General features: G+C 37.5%; 7 protein-coding genes across 7 annotated transcripts; 5 read left to right on the top strand and 2 right to left on the bottom strand. All coding sequences in view use genetic code 12, as the record gives it.

Moving 5' to 3' along the window:
* Positions 1-222: 222 nt before the first annotated feature.
* OST1 (dolichyl-diphosphooligosaccharide--protein glycotransferase subunit) lies at positions 223-1,653 on the top strand (the record flags this gene model as incomplete). The annotated part of the gene is made up of 1 exon (XM_067693543.1): positions 223-1,653. One exon carries the CDS (start codon positions 223-225, stop codon positions 1,651-1,653), a length of 1,431 nt encoding a protein of 476 aa, XP_067547255.1.
* Positions 1,654-1,725: 72 nt separating this feature from the next.
* On the bottom strand, positions 1,726-1,986 carry I9W82_004469 (uncharacterized protein; the record flags this gene model as incomplete). Its single annotated transcript, XM_067693544.1, has 1 exon — positions 1,726-1,986. One exon carries the CDS (start codon positions 1,984-1,986, stop codon positions 1,726-1,728), a length of 261 nt encoding a protein of 86 aa, XP_067547256.1.
* A 1,009-nt stretch (positions 1,987-2,995) lies between these two features.
* On the bottom strand, positions 2,996-3,862 carry I9W82_004470 (uncharacterized protein; the record flags this gene model as incomplete). Its single annotated transcript, XM_067693546.1, has 1 exon — positions 2,996-3,862. One exon carries the CDS (start codon positions 3,860-3,862, stop codon positions 2,996-2,998), a length of 867 nt encoding a protein of 288 aa, XP_067547257.1.
* A 587-nt stretch (positions 3,863-4,449) lies between these two features.
* Positions 4,450-5,121, top strand: PRE3 (proteasome core particle subunit beta 1; the record flags this gene model as incomplete). The annotated part of the gene is made up of 1 exon (XM_067693547.1): positions 4,450-5,121. The coding sequence occupies one exon, from the start codon at positions 4,450-4,452 to the stop codon at positions 5,119-5,121; it is 672 nt and encodes a 223-aa protein (XP_067547258.1).
* A 240-nt stretch (positions 5,122-5,361) lies between these two features.
* BAT22 (Bat22p) lies at positions 5,362-6,474 on the top strand (the record flags this gene model as incomplete). The annotated part of the gene is made up of 1 exon (XM_067693548.1): positions 5,362-6,474. The coding sequence occupies one exon, from the start codon at positions 5,362-5,364 to the stop codon at positions 6,472-6,474; it is 1,113 nt and encodes a 370-aa protein (XP_067547259.1).
* Positions 6,475-8,581: 2,107 nt separating this feature from the next.
* Positions 8,582-10,345, top strand: GAP2 (amino acid permease; the record flags this gene model as incomplete). Its single annotated transcript, XM_067693549.1, has 1 exon — positions 8,582-10,345. The coding sequence occupies one exon, from the start codon at positions 8,582-8,584 to the stop codon at positions 10,343-10,345; it is 1,764 nt and encodes a 587-aa protein (XP_067547260.1).
* A 1,887-nt stretch (positions 10,346-12,232) lies between these two features.
* PTR22 (Ptr22p) lies at positions 12,233-14,044 on the top strand (the record flags this gene model as incomplete). Its single annotated transcript, XM_067693550.1, has 1 exon — positions 12,233-14,044. The coding sequence occupies one exon, from the start codon at positions 12,233-12,235 to the stop codon at positions 14,042-14,044; it is 1,812 nt and encodes a 603-aa protein (XP_067547261.1).
* Between the last annotated feature and the right edge of the window lie 36 nt (positions 14,045-14,080).

Genomic DNA, 14,080 nt, shown 5'->3' on the forward strand with positions numbered 1-14,080 from the left:
TAAGACCGCATGGGTCTTTTCAATTTCAACTACTCTTACGCCCACCCGGCCCTCGAAGGATGTTTTATGTAGATGGAGGGCATTTGCAATGTGCGCTACCTTTTCTCTTTTTCCCTGTATGCAGTATAAACGAAAAAAAGTGTTGTGTCCATTTGCGATCAATTTTTCAACCGACGAAACCAACTCAGACAAAGCTTCTACAGAGAGAGAGCCAATCGTATCATGTTGAGACAGCTTTATTTCACAATTGGGCTTATACTATCCCTTGTCACTGTTGCATCCTCCTCCTCATCCTCCCCCAACTTATACAATTTCGAACCAACATGGGAAAATCTTCATTACACGCGTTCAATTGATTTGAATAGAGGCTATGTTAAAGAAACAGATTTGCTTGATATCAAGAACATTGCATCAACTCCACAAGCAGAGTACTACTTTACTGTTAATGATGGGTTCAATAGTGTAAGTAACATTTCTTATATTGATGTTGTGTCAATAGATCAAGCTATTGAAATTGGTATTGAAGAGATTGTGCCTAGCCAGGTTTTCAAGTTGAAGTTTCCAGCTCCAGTGGCTCCAGGATCTAATCTTGAAGTTGAGGTTAATTTTGTCTATGCTAATACTTTGGAACCTATTCCTAAAAAGATCAAGTTGGATGACCTTCAACAATTGTTGTACAAGACGAATAAGTTTCCTTATTCGCCATATTTCACCAAGGATTATACGCTTGTGTTGACAGGTATGACAAAAGGTCAAGAAATGCAATTGGCTTTAGAGGATGTTGCTGATGTTCTCGAAACAAAGGACACCCCTGAATTGAAACCTAGAGTTGATCAAGATACATTAAAGTATGGTCCTTTAGTGCATGATATTGCTCCATATACTTTAAAACCAATGGGATTAATGTATGACCATAATCGTCCTTTAACTAAAGTTCTCAATCTTAACCGGTCAATTTGGGTTCCTGCCTCCGATATAAATCGAGTTTCAATTGAAGAGTATTACGAATTAACCAATGCCGGAGCTGAATTATCATCGGGATTCTCTCGTTTAGAATGGATGAAGGGAAAATATGAAGCTACAAGAAACCATTGGGCATTAAGTCATTTGGAAATTCCATTAAAAGGTCGTAATTTAGATGACTATTACTATAGCGACAAAGTTGGTGTTGTTTCAAGTTCGAAAAACATTGCCAATTTCTTAATCTTACAACCACGTTTCCCACTATTTGGAAACTGGCATTACAATTTCACATTGGGATGGTCAGAAAATTTAGATTTATTCCTTCACAAATCTACAACCAATACCGATGAATACATTTTGAAATTCCCGCTTTTAAACACGGTTCGTGATGCAACTTATGATGATGTATTTATTGACTTTTATTTACCAGAAGGTGCTGAATTCATCAATGTTTCATCATTGCTTCCATATGAGTCCATCACTGTTGATAATGAATTGTCATATTTGGATGTTTCCAAAGGTCATGTTAAAGTCACTGTTCATTTCAAGAATTTGTTTGATGATTTACATAAATTGGATGTGTTTTTGACGTACAAGTATAATCCAGTCAATCTATATGTCAAAGTTGGTAAAATTGCAGGATTTGTATTTGTCGGGTTGATTAGTTATTACTTGTTGAATATTTTATAGATTTTTCATCACATAGATTTATTGTACATCTGTGCCTGTAGTACCTGTGCCTCTAGTTTCCTCTTGCCTACTTCATATCTTCGTCTTGTCAACCCCGTAGATTGAAGTAACAAGATACCTTCCTTCAAGGTTCACCCCATTCAACTCCTTTGCTGCCGCTTGGGCCAGTGGCAAGTCATGGTAAATGACAAAATACTGACCTTTTTCATTAGGGTTATGATGTATTTGATAAATTTGACCAAAGGAGGCAAATGTTTCGAAAAGTTGTGTTGGTGATGCGGAGAATGAAACGTTTTTCACCGATACTATGGGGAAGTTGTACGATAGCGGCATGTCTGTGATTTAAGTATTGGATAGTTCACCTGTTGCCTAAGTCTCGATATGATGATTAAAAATGCAAAAGTAGTGTTGAGTGTCGTAAAAGGTTTTTAATGTCTTAAGATAGTATATTTTGACATATACTGTCTAAGATTAATAACACGAAATTTTTTTCACAACTGAACACACAACTCTTTCTTTTTCTTCTTTTAAATTCCAACGACAATCTAACAAGAAAGAAATGTTGATGTGGAAACGAAAGGCAATAAGCTGTTTGCTCTCATTGATACATGGATTCGGAGTTATGATTATCGGCTTCCTTCTTTACCTAAGCAAAAAGGAAGCTTCCATGGGAATGATCAAAGGAAAATGCGTTTGATTCTATTTCTGTGGTTGAATCTTGATACTTTGCTGTGGTTTATAGAAGGGGGAGCTTATCACAAGATTGTCATACCTGTGCTGCAGTACTCACTATGAATACCTGTGATGCACGTGGTCTACTGACGTTTTGGATGTGATTAAGAGATCATCTACGTAAAGGCCCAGCTATGAATAAATCGTCGACGTATAAACCGATTAATATTATTTCCTTCAAGTATCAAGTTGATGCTATGCGTCTTTGGAAAGATTTTCTGAAGGGGCATAGTTTTCAATATACTATGTTAAAATATACGATTTGTAAATTGTTTTATAAAATTCAGGATGTAGAACTTTACAACCTCTCAAATCGAGCACTTCTCCAAAGCTCACGATAAAGAATCTTCTGCCATTATTGAAAGAGGTCAGGTAATCGACCCAATCAGAACGCCAATCTTGGAGGTAGCAATCTATACCAACACTCCAATCTACAAAGAGGTTGCCACACGCTGTTCACTGGTATGAATTTTATTTCACATATGTTCTGTATATATCATAAGCTAATCGTAACATGGCCCCCATCAGCTCATTCAGAGCTTCTCCTCTCTACTCCTCCAGGCAATCTCTCTTCCTCTCTCTCCAATCAGTCGTTCACCTCCTTGACTAGTCAAAAGCGTCGATTACCTCTGATATCAGTGATTCTTTCACTCTTGTGGTGTACTTTTCTATAATAAGTTCCACCAATAATTCCAAACAAAAGAAAAGCCAAAAACCAAGGATAAATTGAGCCAGTTTGAACAACTTCTTCAATCTTGACCTCATCAGCTTTTGGTTTAGCTTCCTCCATCTTGGCACTTGTTTCCAATTCATTACCATTTTGAGGATCAGTACTCAATTTGGCAGTTTCTATATCAGCGATAATAATCAGGTCCAAAGGTTTATCATTGCTATCAGTTTCAACTGTACTTATTCTCACCAATGTATCAAATCCGCCAACCAACTGCCCAAACACAACATGTTTACCATCCAAATGTGGCGTCTTGTCTTTATTCAAAATGAAAAATTGACCACCATTGGTATTTGGACCCGCATTAGCCATTGATAATCGACCCAATTTATCATGTTTCAACACAAAGTTTTCATCATTAAAGCTACCACCAAAAATCAGTTTACCACCTTGCCCATCGTAATCCCCACCTTGAATCATAAAATTGTTAATGACTCGATGAAACTGGCTCTCCTTGTACCCATACCCACGGGTCATGGCTGCTAATTGATAAAAGTTGTCCACTGTTATTGGGCAAGTTTCACCAAACAATGCCAATGTTAATTTACCCAAGAGGGACATGTTTGGAGAATCAGCCTTTTTTTGACTAATTGTGAAGGTTACCTTATGGGTGACTTTGGGATCATTGGCCAAGTATTTTAATTCATCTTCAGTGAGTTGGAAGGTTTCAGTTTGGGGGATCGCTGCTGCAAAGACGTAGGTTGTTATGTATATGAAGATGAGAAATATAGTTGATTTTGATCTCATTATGAGGGAGGATTCGTGTAAGAAACTATTTTGTAAATATAGTGGATGATAAATTGGTGGATGAAGTCTCAACTGTTTATTTCTGTAGTCTTATACTCGTATAGCAAATATAAGTTGTTGATGGTTAAAAATCTGGCGCTTCTGACAAAACAAAAAAAACTTCGTCTGTTTCATATGACAGCTTGAAGAGAAAACGACACAAACAAAGAACTCAATTGTTTTTAGGCAATACTTTTTTTTTTTCTTTGACGTGTTTGTCACGACCCTTTGCCGCTCTATACGCTATAACCACACTGTCTGTCGGCTACTGCTGATAGGAAATCATGACAGGTTACGAATTCCTATGATACGTTTCACAATAAGCCTCTGTTTGTTAGTTTGCGTGACTAGTGAGATAAAAATAGAAGTAGTCACGTGTATGTTATCGAGTGTCAATACGTCACGTGTATATCATGTGACTGTCTCTTTTAGGTTTCTTCATTTTTCTTTCCAACGAGAGGCAAAAAAAATTCCCATTTTATTAGAGGCAAAAGGTTTCATCAATCAATTCCTTTAAATACACCCTATCACATCCAATTGTATCCTCAATGAACGGAATTAAAGTAGATATAAATCACTTGAAAAAAGGTGAAGTCAATTTAGGTACTTCAATTATGGCAGTTACTTTTAAAGATGGAGTAATTTTAGGTGCTGATTCACGAACGACAACTGGATCTTATATTGCCAATAGAGTCACCGATAAGCTAACACAAATACATGATACCATATACTGTTGTCGTTCAGGTTCAGCTGCTGATACTCAAGCAGTTGCCGATATGGTTAAATACTATTTACAAATTTACTCATCACAATTGCCCAACGGACAAAAGCCAACCACAAATGTCGCTGCCAATGTATTTCAAGAGATTTGTTACAACAATAAAGACAATTTGACTGCTGGTATTATATGTGCTGGATATGATGATAAATACGGTGGATCGGTATATTCCATCCCTATTGGTGGATCGATACATAAGCAAGATTATGCCATTGCTGGAAGTGGATCGACTTTTATCTATGGATGGTGTAATGAAAACTTCAAGGCAAATATGGAGAAGGATGAAACGGTTGATTTTATAAAGACTGCTTTGGCTGAAGCTATTAAGTGGGATGGTTCTTCTGGTGGTGTTATTAGAATGGTTATCTTGACAAAGAAGGGAGTTGAAAGGTTGATTTTCTATCCTGATGAGTATGGTGTATTGACAAAGAGAACTGAATAGAGGAGTAAGAGAGGTATCTAGTAGATGTTGTAACTTGTGTTTTCTGGTTGTAGATTTTGACGCCGGTATAGGCCCATTTTTTGCCTTTGATAACCGAAATATTTAAACGAAAAAAAAAAATTTGACTCATTTGTTATACCGAAAGGTGACGATTTCAAAAATTTTTATTTTTATAAAACCAGTACAATCAATACCAAACCTTCTTTTTATACAGCTTCATTTACTACATACATCTTCACAATGTCAGCTCCATTAGATTCCTCCAAATTGGAAATTACCAAAACTTCCACCCCAAAGGAACCTTTGCCAAATTCAGAATTGAAATTTGGTAAATCATTCACTGATTATATTTTAGAGATTGATTGGTCCGCCGACCATGGATGGCTCACACCAACCATCAAGCCATACCATGATTTTAAAATGGACCCAGCCACTTGTGTATTACACTATTCTTTTGAGTTATTCGAAGGTATGAAGGCATATCGTGATTCCAAAGGTCAAATTCGTACATTTAGACCAGATAAAAATATGGAAAGAATGAATAGATCAGCCAAGAGAGCTTCATTGCCTACTTTTGACGGTGAAGAGTTTTTGAAGTTGGTTGACAAGTTCTTACTCTTGGAAGAGAAATTTGTACCTCAAGGTAAAGGTTATTCATTGTACTTGAGACCAACTTTGATTGGTACTTCTGTTGGATTGGGCGTATCTGCACCAACTGAGGCTAAGTTGTACCTTATTGCATCACCAGTTGGACCATATTTCGGTTCTGGATTCAAGCCAGTGTCATTGGAAGCTACCGACTATGCAGTACGTGCATGGCCTAAAGGTGTTGGTGCTTATAAATTGGGTGCCAATTACGTTTCATGTATTCAACCCCAAACTGAAGCTGCTGCAAGGGGCCATTCTCAAAACTTGTGGTTGTTTGGTGACGATGGAGAAATCACTGAAGTTGGAGCTATGAATGTATTCTTTGCATTCAAGAATGATGATGGTACATCGGAATTGGTTACTCCACCATTGGCAGGTATGATTTTACCAGGTGTCACTCGTGATTCAACATTGGAAATTGCCAAAGAGAAATTAGGTGGCAGTGGATGGCAAGTTAATGAACGTAAATTGACCATTCATGAAGTTAAAGAAAGAGCTCAAAAGGGTCAATTGATTGAAGCGTTTGGTACTGGAACTGCTGCTATTGTTGCTCCAATTAATAACATTGAGTATCATGGTGAACTGATTGCTGTTCCTACTGTTGCTGGTGGAAGTGGGGAAGTTGCCGCTAAAGTAAATGAATGGATTCAAAATATTCAATATGGTGAGGAAGAGTTTAAGAACTGGTCTAGAGTAGCAAAGTAAAGGGGGATAATATAGTGTTTATCGTCAATAGACAAATATTTTATGAATGGGAAAAGGTGTAGACGATTAGTGTAATTGCAATTCAATTGATTGGGTAGATTTGAAAGGTCCTACGTTTGTAATATCGGTGTAATCCGCAAAAACTGCAAAAACCCCGGAGTTTATGTATAATACAAATGAGAAACTTTTGCAAATTGAAAAATTGGGAAAAATTGTGGGGAAATGCAGATCTAAAAAACAACAAGGATTGATTGTTTTTTGACGTGCACAAATACAACTCACTTCCCCTGCATCTTTACTTAAAATACTGGCACTTTGGTGTTTGATTTTTTCTTAAGCGGAAGAGGGGAGGGAAATTAAGGAGTGTACGGCGTTTTATAACTGAAATCTGAGGCTCAATACTTTTGTGATGAAATAGCTGTAGGATAAGCTTGAAGGAATAGGTATAAGTTCAGCCTAACCAGTTTTTACAAATGGTTTCTATAGTGTAGGCGAAAGTAGCGGCCTTTGATAGCCAATAATTGACACGTACTTTCCTCTGCTGATTGAGAGAAAGCGAGCCTCACTCCTCACTCAATAGCACCCTATCGAAAGGCGTTTTGAACAGTTCTACAGAGAGAGTTTGCCTGTTGTGCAGATACTGAATCGAACCATACACAAGAGAAGTTAGTCGAAAGAGCTTACTCAATGTTGAGCTCGCCGATGCAGAAAACACTTGTTTCATCACAACCTTATCGTAGTTTACTAACCTAAAGACGTCTTTTGAACTCGTTTCAACTTTTGTTGAGCGGCTCCGTCGGAACAAACTGCAAGTGTTGGCTACTTAAGGCAGCGGCAAAAAAACTTTAAAATGCAAAAATCTGCCACCTTAAGAGAAAGAAAATTGGATCCTACCACCCCCCACCAAAAGTTTTATTTGATCCTGTCTAGGGGTAGGACAAGAAATAGAAGTAGAAATTTTAAACTTTTTTTATTATCAACTGACGAACTGACGTGTGCCGCTAGAAACACCAAGAAAAAAGCATAAATTTGACTTTTATGAAAATGCATAACGTGTTAAATTTCAGAAGGAAAAGAAATTGTGAACGGATAAATGCAACAATTCAATCAGTAACTGGTGACGACTTTACATTGCTGGCACTGAAAATGTTGTATCTGATGGGAGCCAGATCAATAGGTGTAGGACTGAGTGAACAGTAGTGTGATAATTCTCTAAACGTCTATGAACCCATCGACTTGGAATTACGATTGCCGGTGTATCTGTGTCAAATTACAATCAACTAAAAATTGATTTACATAAGCAATTATGTAATATAAAACCCATACGGCGTTTTGAGGAGATTTTTTTTTTGTTTTTGCACAAATTAATCCACAATTGTTTATCGCGATACACAAAAGGCTTATAGAGAAACATGCATTGAGAACAAGAGATATTGTGTATTAATTGTATGGTTATACTGCGGTTTTTCGCTGTTCCTCCATACATTTGAATTTCCGTTTCAAGTAAGTCAGCGGTTAAATTTGAAGCGCTCTAGTTAGGGACCTACTACGTCGTTTTTCTCACTAGAAAACTAGCCTAATCTTAGCAGCTACAGTATCGTCATCTCGGGTCACCTTGCTCCTATCTACTCATCATCCCACTGATTGCAAATAACGCATTGGCATTTTTCCATGTTTATCAGAAATTTCAATTCTTTTTTTTTTCGCAGCTGATAAGATAAAAAGAAAAAGAAATGACAAAAAGCAATAAACGCCCAAACACAAATTAACTTTTATTGGTATCTGCCACTACATAACAATAACCTACTATGCATATTAGGCTTCTCCTTGATACAAGAGATCAGTTTTCTTTTCAAAGCTTTTTTCCCAACTCCAAACGTTTCTCTCTGATTGGTTATTTGCAGATCAGGCGTTTTTGTTGTATCACTCATTTTTTATCAATTAATTTTCCAATTTCTCTTTTTTTTTTTACATTGTTATCTTGTGTCGTCTATTGTTAAAAACACACCCTCAAAGTATATAATAATGGAAGTATAAATAAAGAGGTGAAATTCCCTCCAAAGCGTCTTCGTCTATTCCCCTTGACAACAATTATCCCTCATACAATATGCCTGAAAAGGAATTAAATTACATCACTTCGCGAGAGATTGCTGGCTCTGACGATAAAGAAGGTGGAGTCTATATCGATGGATTCGACGCTCAAGATGCTCAACCACCTTTGAAAGGTTGGGCCAAGTTTAAAGACAGTTTTAAAAGAGCCGATACTGATGCCATGGGTATTGACCCAAACTTATCTGAAGCGGAAAAGATTGCCATCTTGACTGCAAACTCACCCTTGAGTAAATCATTAAAGAATAGACATTTGCAAATGATTGCTATTGGTGGTAGTATAGGTACTGGTTTGTTTGTTGGTTCTGGTAGTTCGTTACATACTGGTGGTCCAGCTGGTTTAATTATTGCTTATATTCTTATTGGTACTATGATCTACTGTACGGTGCAATCATTGGGTGAATTAGCAGTTACTTTCCCTGTTGCTGGTGCTTTTGTTACTTATAATATTAGATTCGTTGACCCTTCTTGGGGTTTCGCTATGGCTTGGAACTATGCTATGCAATGGCTAGTTGTGTTACCGTTGGAATTGGTGGCTGCGGCAGTGACGATTAAGTTTTGGGATACAACGACAAATTCAGCGGCGTTTGTTGTGATATTTTATGTGTTGATTATTGCCATTAACTTTTTCGGAGTTCGTGGTTATGGTGAGGCGGAGTTTATCTTCAGTGCCATCAAAGTCACTGCCGTTGTTGGTTTCATCATATTGGGTATTGTTTTAGCTGCTGGTGGATCTCCAAATGGTCGTGGATATATCGGTGGTAAATACTGGCAACATCCAGGTGCTTTCGCCAATGGAGTTAAAGGTGTCATTACTGTGTTTGTGGGTGCTGCTTTTGCTTTTGCTGGTACTGAATTGGTTGGATTGGCATCAGCTGAATCAAGTAACCCAAGAAAATCATTGCCAAAAGCTTGTAAGCAAGTGTTTTGGAGAATCACTTTGTTTTATGTCATTTGTTTAACCTTGGTTGGTATTTTGGTTCCTTATGACAACAATGATTTGTTTAATGCTGAAAACACTGCTTCTGCTTCACCATTTGTTATTGCTATCAAGTTGGGTGGTATTAGCGGATTACCTTCAGTTATGAATGTTGTCATTATGATTGCCGTGTTGTCAGTTGGTAACGCTTCCGTTTTCGGTTCATCAAGAACTTTAGCTGCATTGGCTGCTTCTAACCAAGCACCAAAGATTTTTGGATACATTGATAAACAAGGTAGACCTTTGGTTGGTGTCATTGTTCAATTGGCCATTGGAGCCTTGTGTTTCCTTGCCGCTTCACCAAAGCAAAACCTTGTATTCAACTGGTTATTAGCCTTGTCTGGATTGTCATCAATTTTCACTTGGGGTTCCATCAATTTGTGCCACATTAGATTCAGAGCTGCTTTGAGAGCACAAGGTAGAGACACTGGAGAAATTCCATTTGTATCTCAACCAGGTTTGATTGGTGCTTATTGGGGTATGCTTTTGAACTTGGTTGTGTTGTGTTTGCAATTCTGGATTGCAGTATGGCCATTGGGAACGAAACCAAATGCCAATGATTTCTTTATGAACTTTTTGACTGTTCCTGTTGTTCTTGTATTTTATGTTGGTCATAAACTTTGGGCTAGGAACTGGAGATTGTTTTACAGAGCCCATGAAATTGATATTGATACTGGTAGAACTGATTTAGATTTGGACTTGCTTAAACAAGAGATTGCTGAAGAAAGAGCCATTTTGAAAGCTAAGCCATTCTACAAGAGAATTTACCATTTCTGGTGTTAGTCAGAATGGAAGTGCTGATGATTACGACTACTACTAAGCTCTGTTAGCTTTATGTATTATTTTAGTTCTATATAGTGTCTGCAAAAAAAAAAAATTAGTATTTATTATTGAAACAACGTAGGGGGTTTTGAGACAAGTTGATGTAAAGGGCTCAATTTGCCAGAAGTCGCAAAGCCCTCTTATTTTTCAGCCATGCATAGCTTCCTCGGCATTATCGCTACGGAGGTACTCTTTTCTGGTTTTAGTTGTTGCATTCCAATATTTATGCAGAGCTATACCTGTGCCTCTTTGTTTGCCAAGACCGCAAATTTTCAAGTCGAGGAGGACACATAACTTTGAAAATTGTTCGATTTTAGTAAACTCTCATAAATCAAGGTATTGTTCTATACTTTGTAGGAGGGGAAACAGATAATTGATCCTCATTTTTATGACGCAAAACCCGGGGAATCGAATTGTATGCGAGATTTGTCTTTGATAGGACAATAATCAAATAAGATTTACAGATAAAGTAACGATCGTACTTACTTTGTTCCATTGTCTTATACACCGTGCTGCAACTGGTTTACACTTGGCGCATTAGTCTATGCAAAGTCTGGGGTAACAAAAGGGCAGAACTTCATACGGCGATTTCAAGCAAAAACACATACAAGTGGAGCGAAATAGATACAAAGGGAGTTCTCTGGCTCATTCGGTTGTTTCGGTTTCATCCGAATATAACCGAATACCTCATGATCGTTAAACATTTGAATTACTAAGTGACTTGAACATGAATGACTTCAAATTAATTGTATGAATGGCTCGGAAATCTATCCCCAATGAGAAGTTTGATATTTAAAGTTAAGGCGTTGACTTCCAATAATTAACTTTGTGTCTCTTGGGCCTCTTTGTACCCTGTAGATTCAACAAAAAGAAAAGTTTGACATGAAAATGCCGTGAATTAAAGAAAAGAAATAACCTGAAGAATAAATCCGTAGCTGGACCAGAGGCGAAGTACCCCCGAAACATTCACATGCCCCAGTAGTATGCATCCGGTGAAGGACGCACTAGTCCAAAAGCGTACATTATTCTCGCATGTGGTATGGCGTTTACGCATACACGGCGTGAACGTATGATTATAAGCTGCTCCTCCCCCCTTTTTGCTGCAGAAAGAGTTGCTGCATGAATTTGTTATCGTCTGATCTCCTCTCCCAATTCCGTTTCTGTTTCACGTACGGCACGAATCACAAAATAAATGATTGACTTGTTTAGCAGAAACTTCACACGACTAAAATTTTTCCCCGACCCGACTTAGTAGTAAAAGTGTCGTTCAAACTTAAAAAGCAATTGAGATGATGCTATTTCCGCACGGCGGGTATTTTATCCTGCCAAATTTCTTTTTTTCATAAGCTAAACGCCAGAAAACACAAACCACAAAAACCCAAAAACAATGCAAATGCAACCCACATACAAAAAAACAAAAAAAAAAGTTGTCAAAATGCCCTTCAAAAACTTTGGGGGACAAAAGCAAATAAAATTAGATGAGATTGGTGGTGCATAATGCCCTTTCTGTTTTTTTATCAATGACAAATGACGAGCTGGGGTAAGACAAAGGCAAACAATACAAGCAAAAAGAAAATTTTTTTCTTATGTAAGTTTGCCGCCTAATACTTTTTTCCCACTTTCGGGTAAATCGCTGTGCTTTGTTATCAATTTCCTCATGCTTAATACTTATTTCTTTTTTTATAACTTACCCTTTTTTATTTTTTTCACTTTTGCAATAAATAGGTTGCAATTTTTCTTGATTTTATCTTGAAGAGGGTTTTTTTTTATTTTTTTTAAAGTTTTAATATTATCCCCCTATATCCAAGACATTTTCCCTTCACTTTACTAATTCTTGGCTTTTCCATTATGTCAGAAAAGAAGGATTATATACAGAACGTTGAAGAACAACCACAAGAAGTGGCATTCGCCTCGTCGTCAGATGCATCACCAGTAGGCGCACCATCAGGAACCAACGAAAAAAACACCGACGTCATCAGAACTGATTCAGTTGAAGAGACTGAAGTTAAAAAATCCAACTCAAATGAATTAAACTATATTGACGATTCACTTCGAGATGAAGATGAAGGTAGAGAGCCAACTGAGCATGAATCTAAAACCTTGAGACACGTTGCTGATAAAGTCCCATTTGCAGCTTGGTTGGTTGCTGTTGTTGAATTGGCAGAAAGATTCTCCTATTATGGTTTATCTGCTCCTTTCCAGAACTATATGCAAAATGGACCTAATGATCACCCTAAAGGTATGTTGGATTTAAAGCAACAAGGTGCTACGGGTTTGTCATATTTCTTCCAATTCTGGTGTTATCTTACTCCTATTTTCGGAGGTTGGCTTGCTGATACGTATTGGGGTAAATACAAGACCCTTTTCGTTGCTTGTTTTGTTTACATTATTGGTGAATTGATCTTGTTTGTTACTTCGATACCATCCATCACCAGCAAAAGCACTGCCCTTGGTGGTTATGTTGTTGGTATTATCATTATTGGTGTCGGTACAGGTATGATCAAATCAAATGTTTCTCCATACTTGGCTGATCAAGTTCCTAAGAGAAAACCAAGAATTTCCGTTAGAAAGAATGGTGAGAGGGTAATTGTCGATCCAAATATCACTGTGCAAAATATCTTTTTATGGTTCTATTTGATGATCAATATTGGTAGTTTGTCAGTTATTGCCACTACTGAATTGGAAGCACATGTTGGATTCTGGGCCGCTTATTTGTTACCATTCTGTTTCTTTTTCCTTGCATTGATCTCCTTGGTTCTTGGTAAGAATAGATCGGTTGATATTCCAGTTTCTGATAAAATCATTAATAGAACATTCAAATGTGCTTGGGTTGGTGTAACCAATGGATTTAACCTTGACAATGCCAAGCCTTCAGTTCACCCAGAAAGGGAGTTCCCATGGACTGATCATTTCGTTGAAGAAGTTAGACGTGCTTTGTACGCATGTAAAGTGTTTGTATTCTATCCAATCTACTGGGTCACGTACGGACAAATGATTAATAACTTTGTTTCTCAAGCTGGTCAAATGAGATCTCATGGATTACCTAACGATTTCTTACAAGCTTTCGACTCCATTTGTATCATTATCTTTATCCCGGTTATGGAAAGAATTGTCTACCCATTCCTTAGAAGATTTACACCAATGAAGCCAATTTCAAAGATCTTTTTCGGTTTCATGTTTGGTACTGGTGCAATGATTTACGCTGCTGTTTTACAACACTTTATCTACAAGTCAGGTCCATGTTATGATCATCCAAAAACATGTCCAAATGGTAACAATATCCACATCGCTTTGCAAACTCCAGCATACTTTTTGATTGCCATGTCAGAAATTTTCGCTTCAGTCACTGGTTTGGAGTATGCATACACCAAAGCACCAGTTTCAATGAAGTCGTTCATTATGTCCCTTTTCCTTGTTACTAATGCATTTGGTTCTGCTATTGGTATTGCTTTATCTCCAGTCAGTAAAGACCCCAAGATGGTTTGGACTTATACTGGTTTAGCAGTTGCTTGTTTTATTGGAGGATGTGCATTCTGGGTCATTTACAGCCCTTACAATAAGAAAGAAGATGAATGGAATGATTTGGAATATGAAAATGAATTGGATGAGGCTGTTTTGAGGCCGGTTCATTCGTTGGCACATTCAGTAAGGAGTATTTAGTATTTGTATTAGTAGAGAAACGAAATGTTTACGATA

Source organism: Candida metapsilosis (genome assembly GCF_017655625.1).
Source record: "Candida metapsilosis strain BP57 chromosome Unknown scaffold6, whole genome shotgun sequence".
NCBI lineage: Eukaryota > Fungi > Ascomycota > Pichiomycetes > Serinales > Debaryomycetaceae > Lodderomyces > Lodderomyces metapsilosis.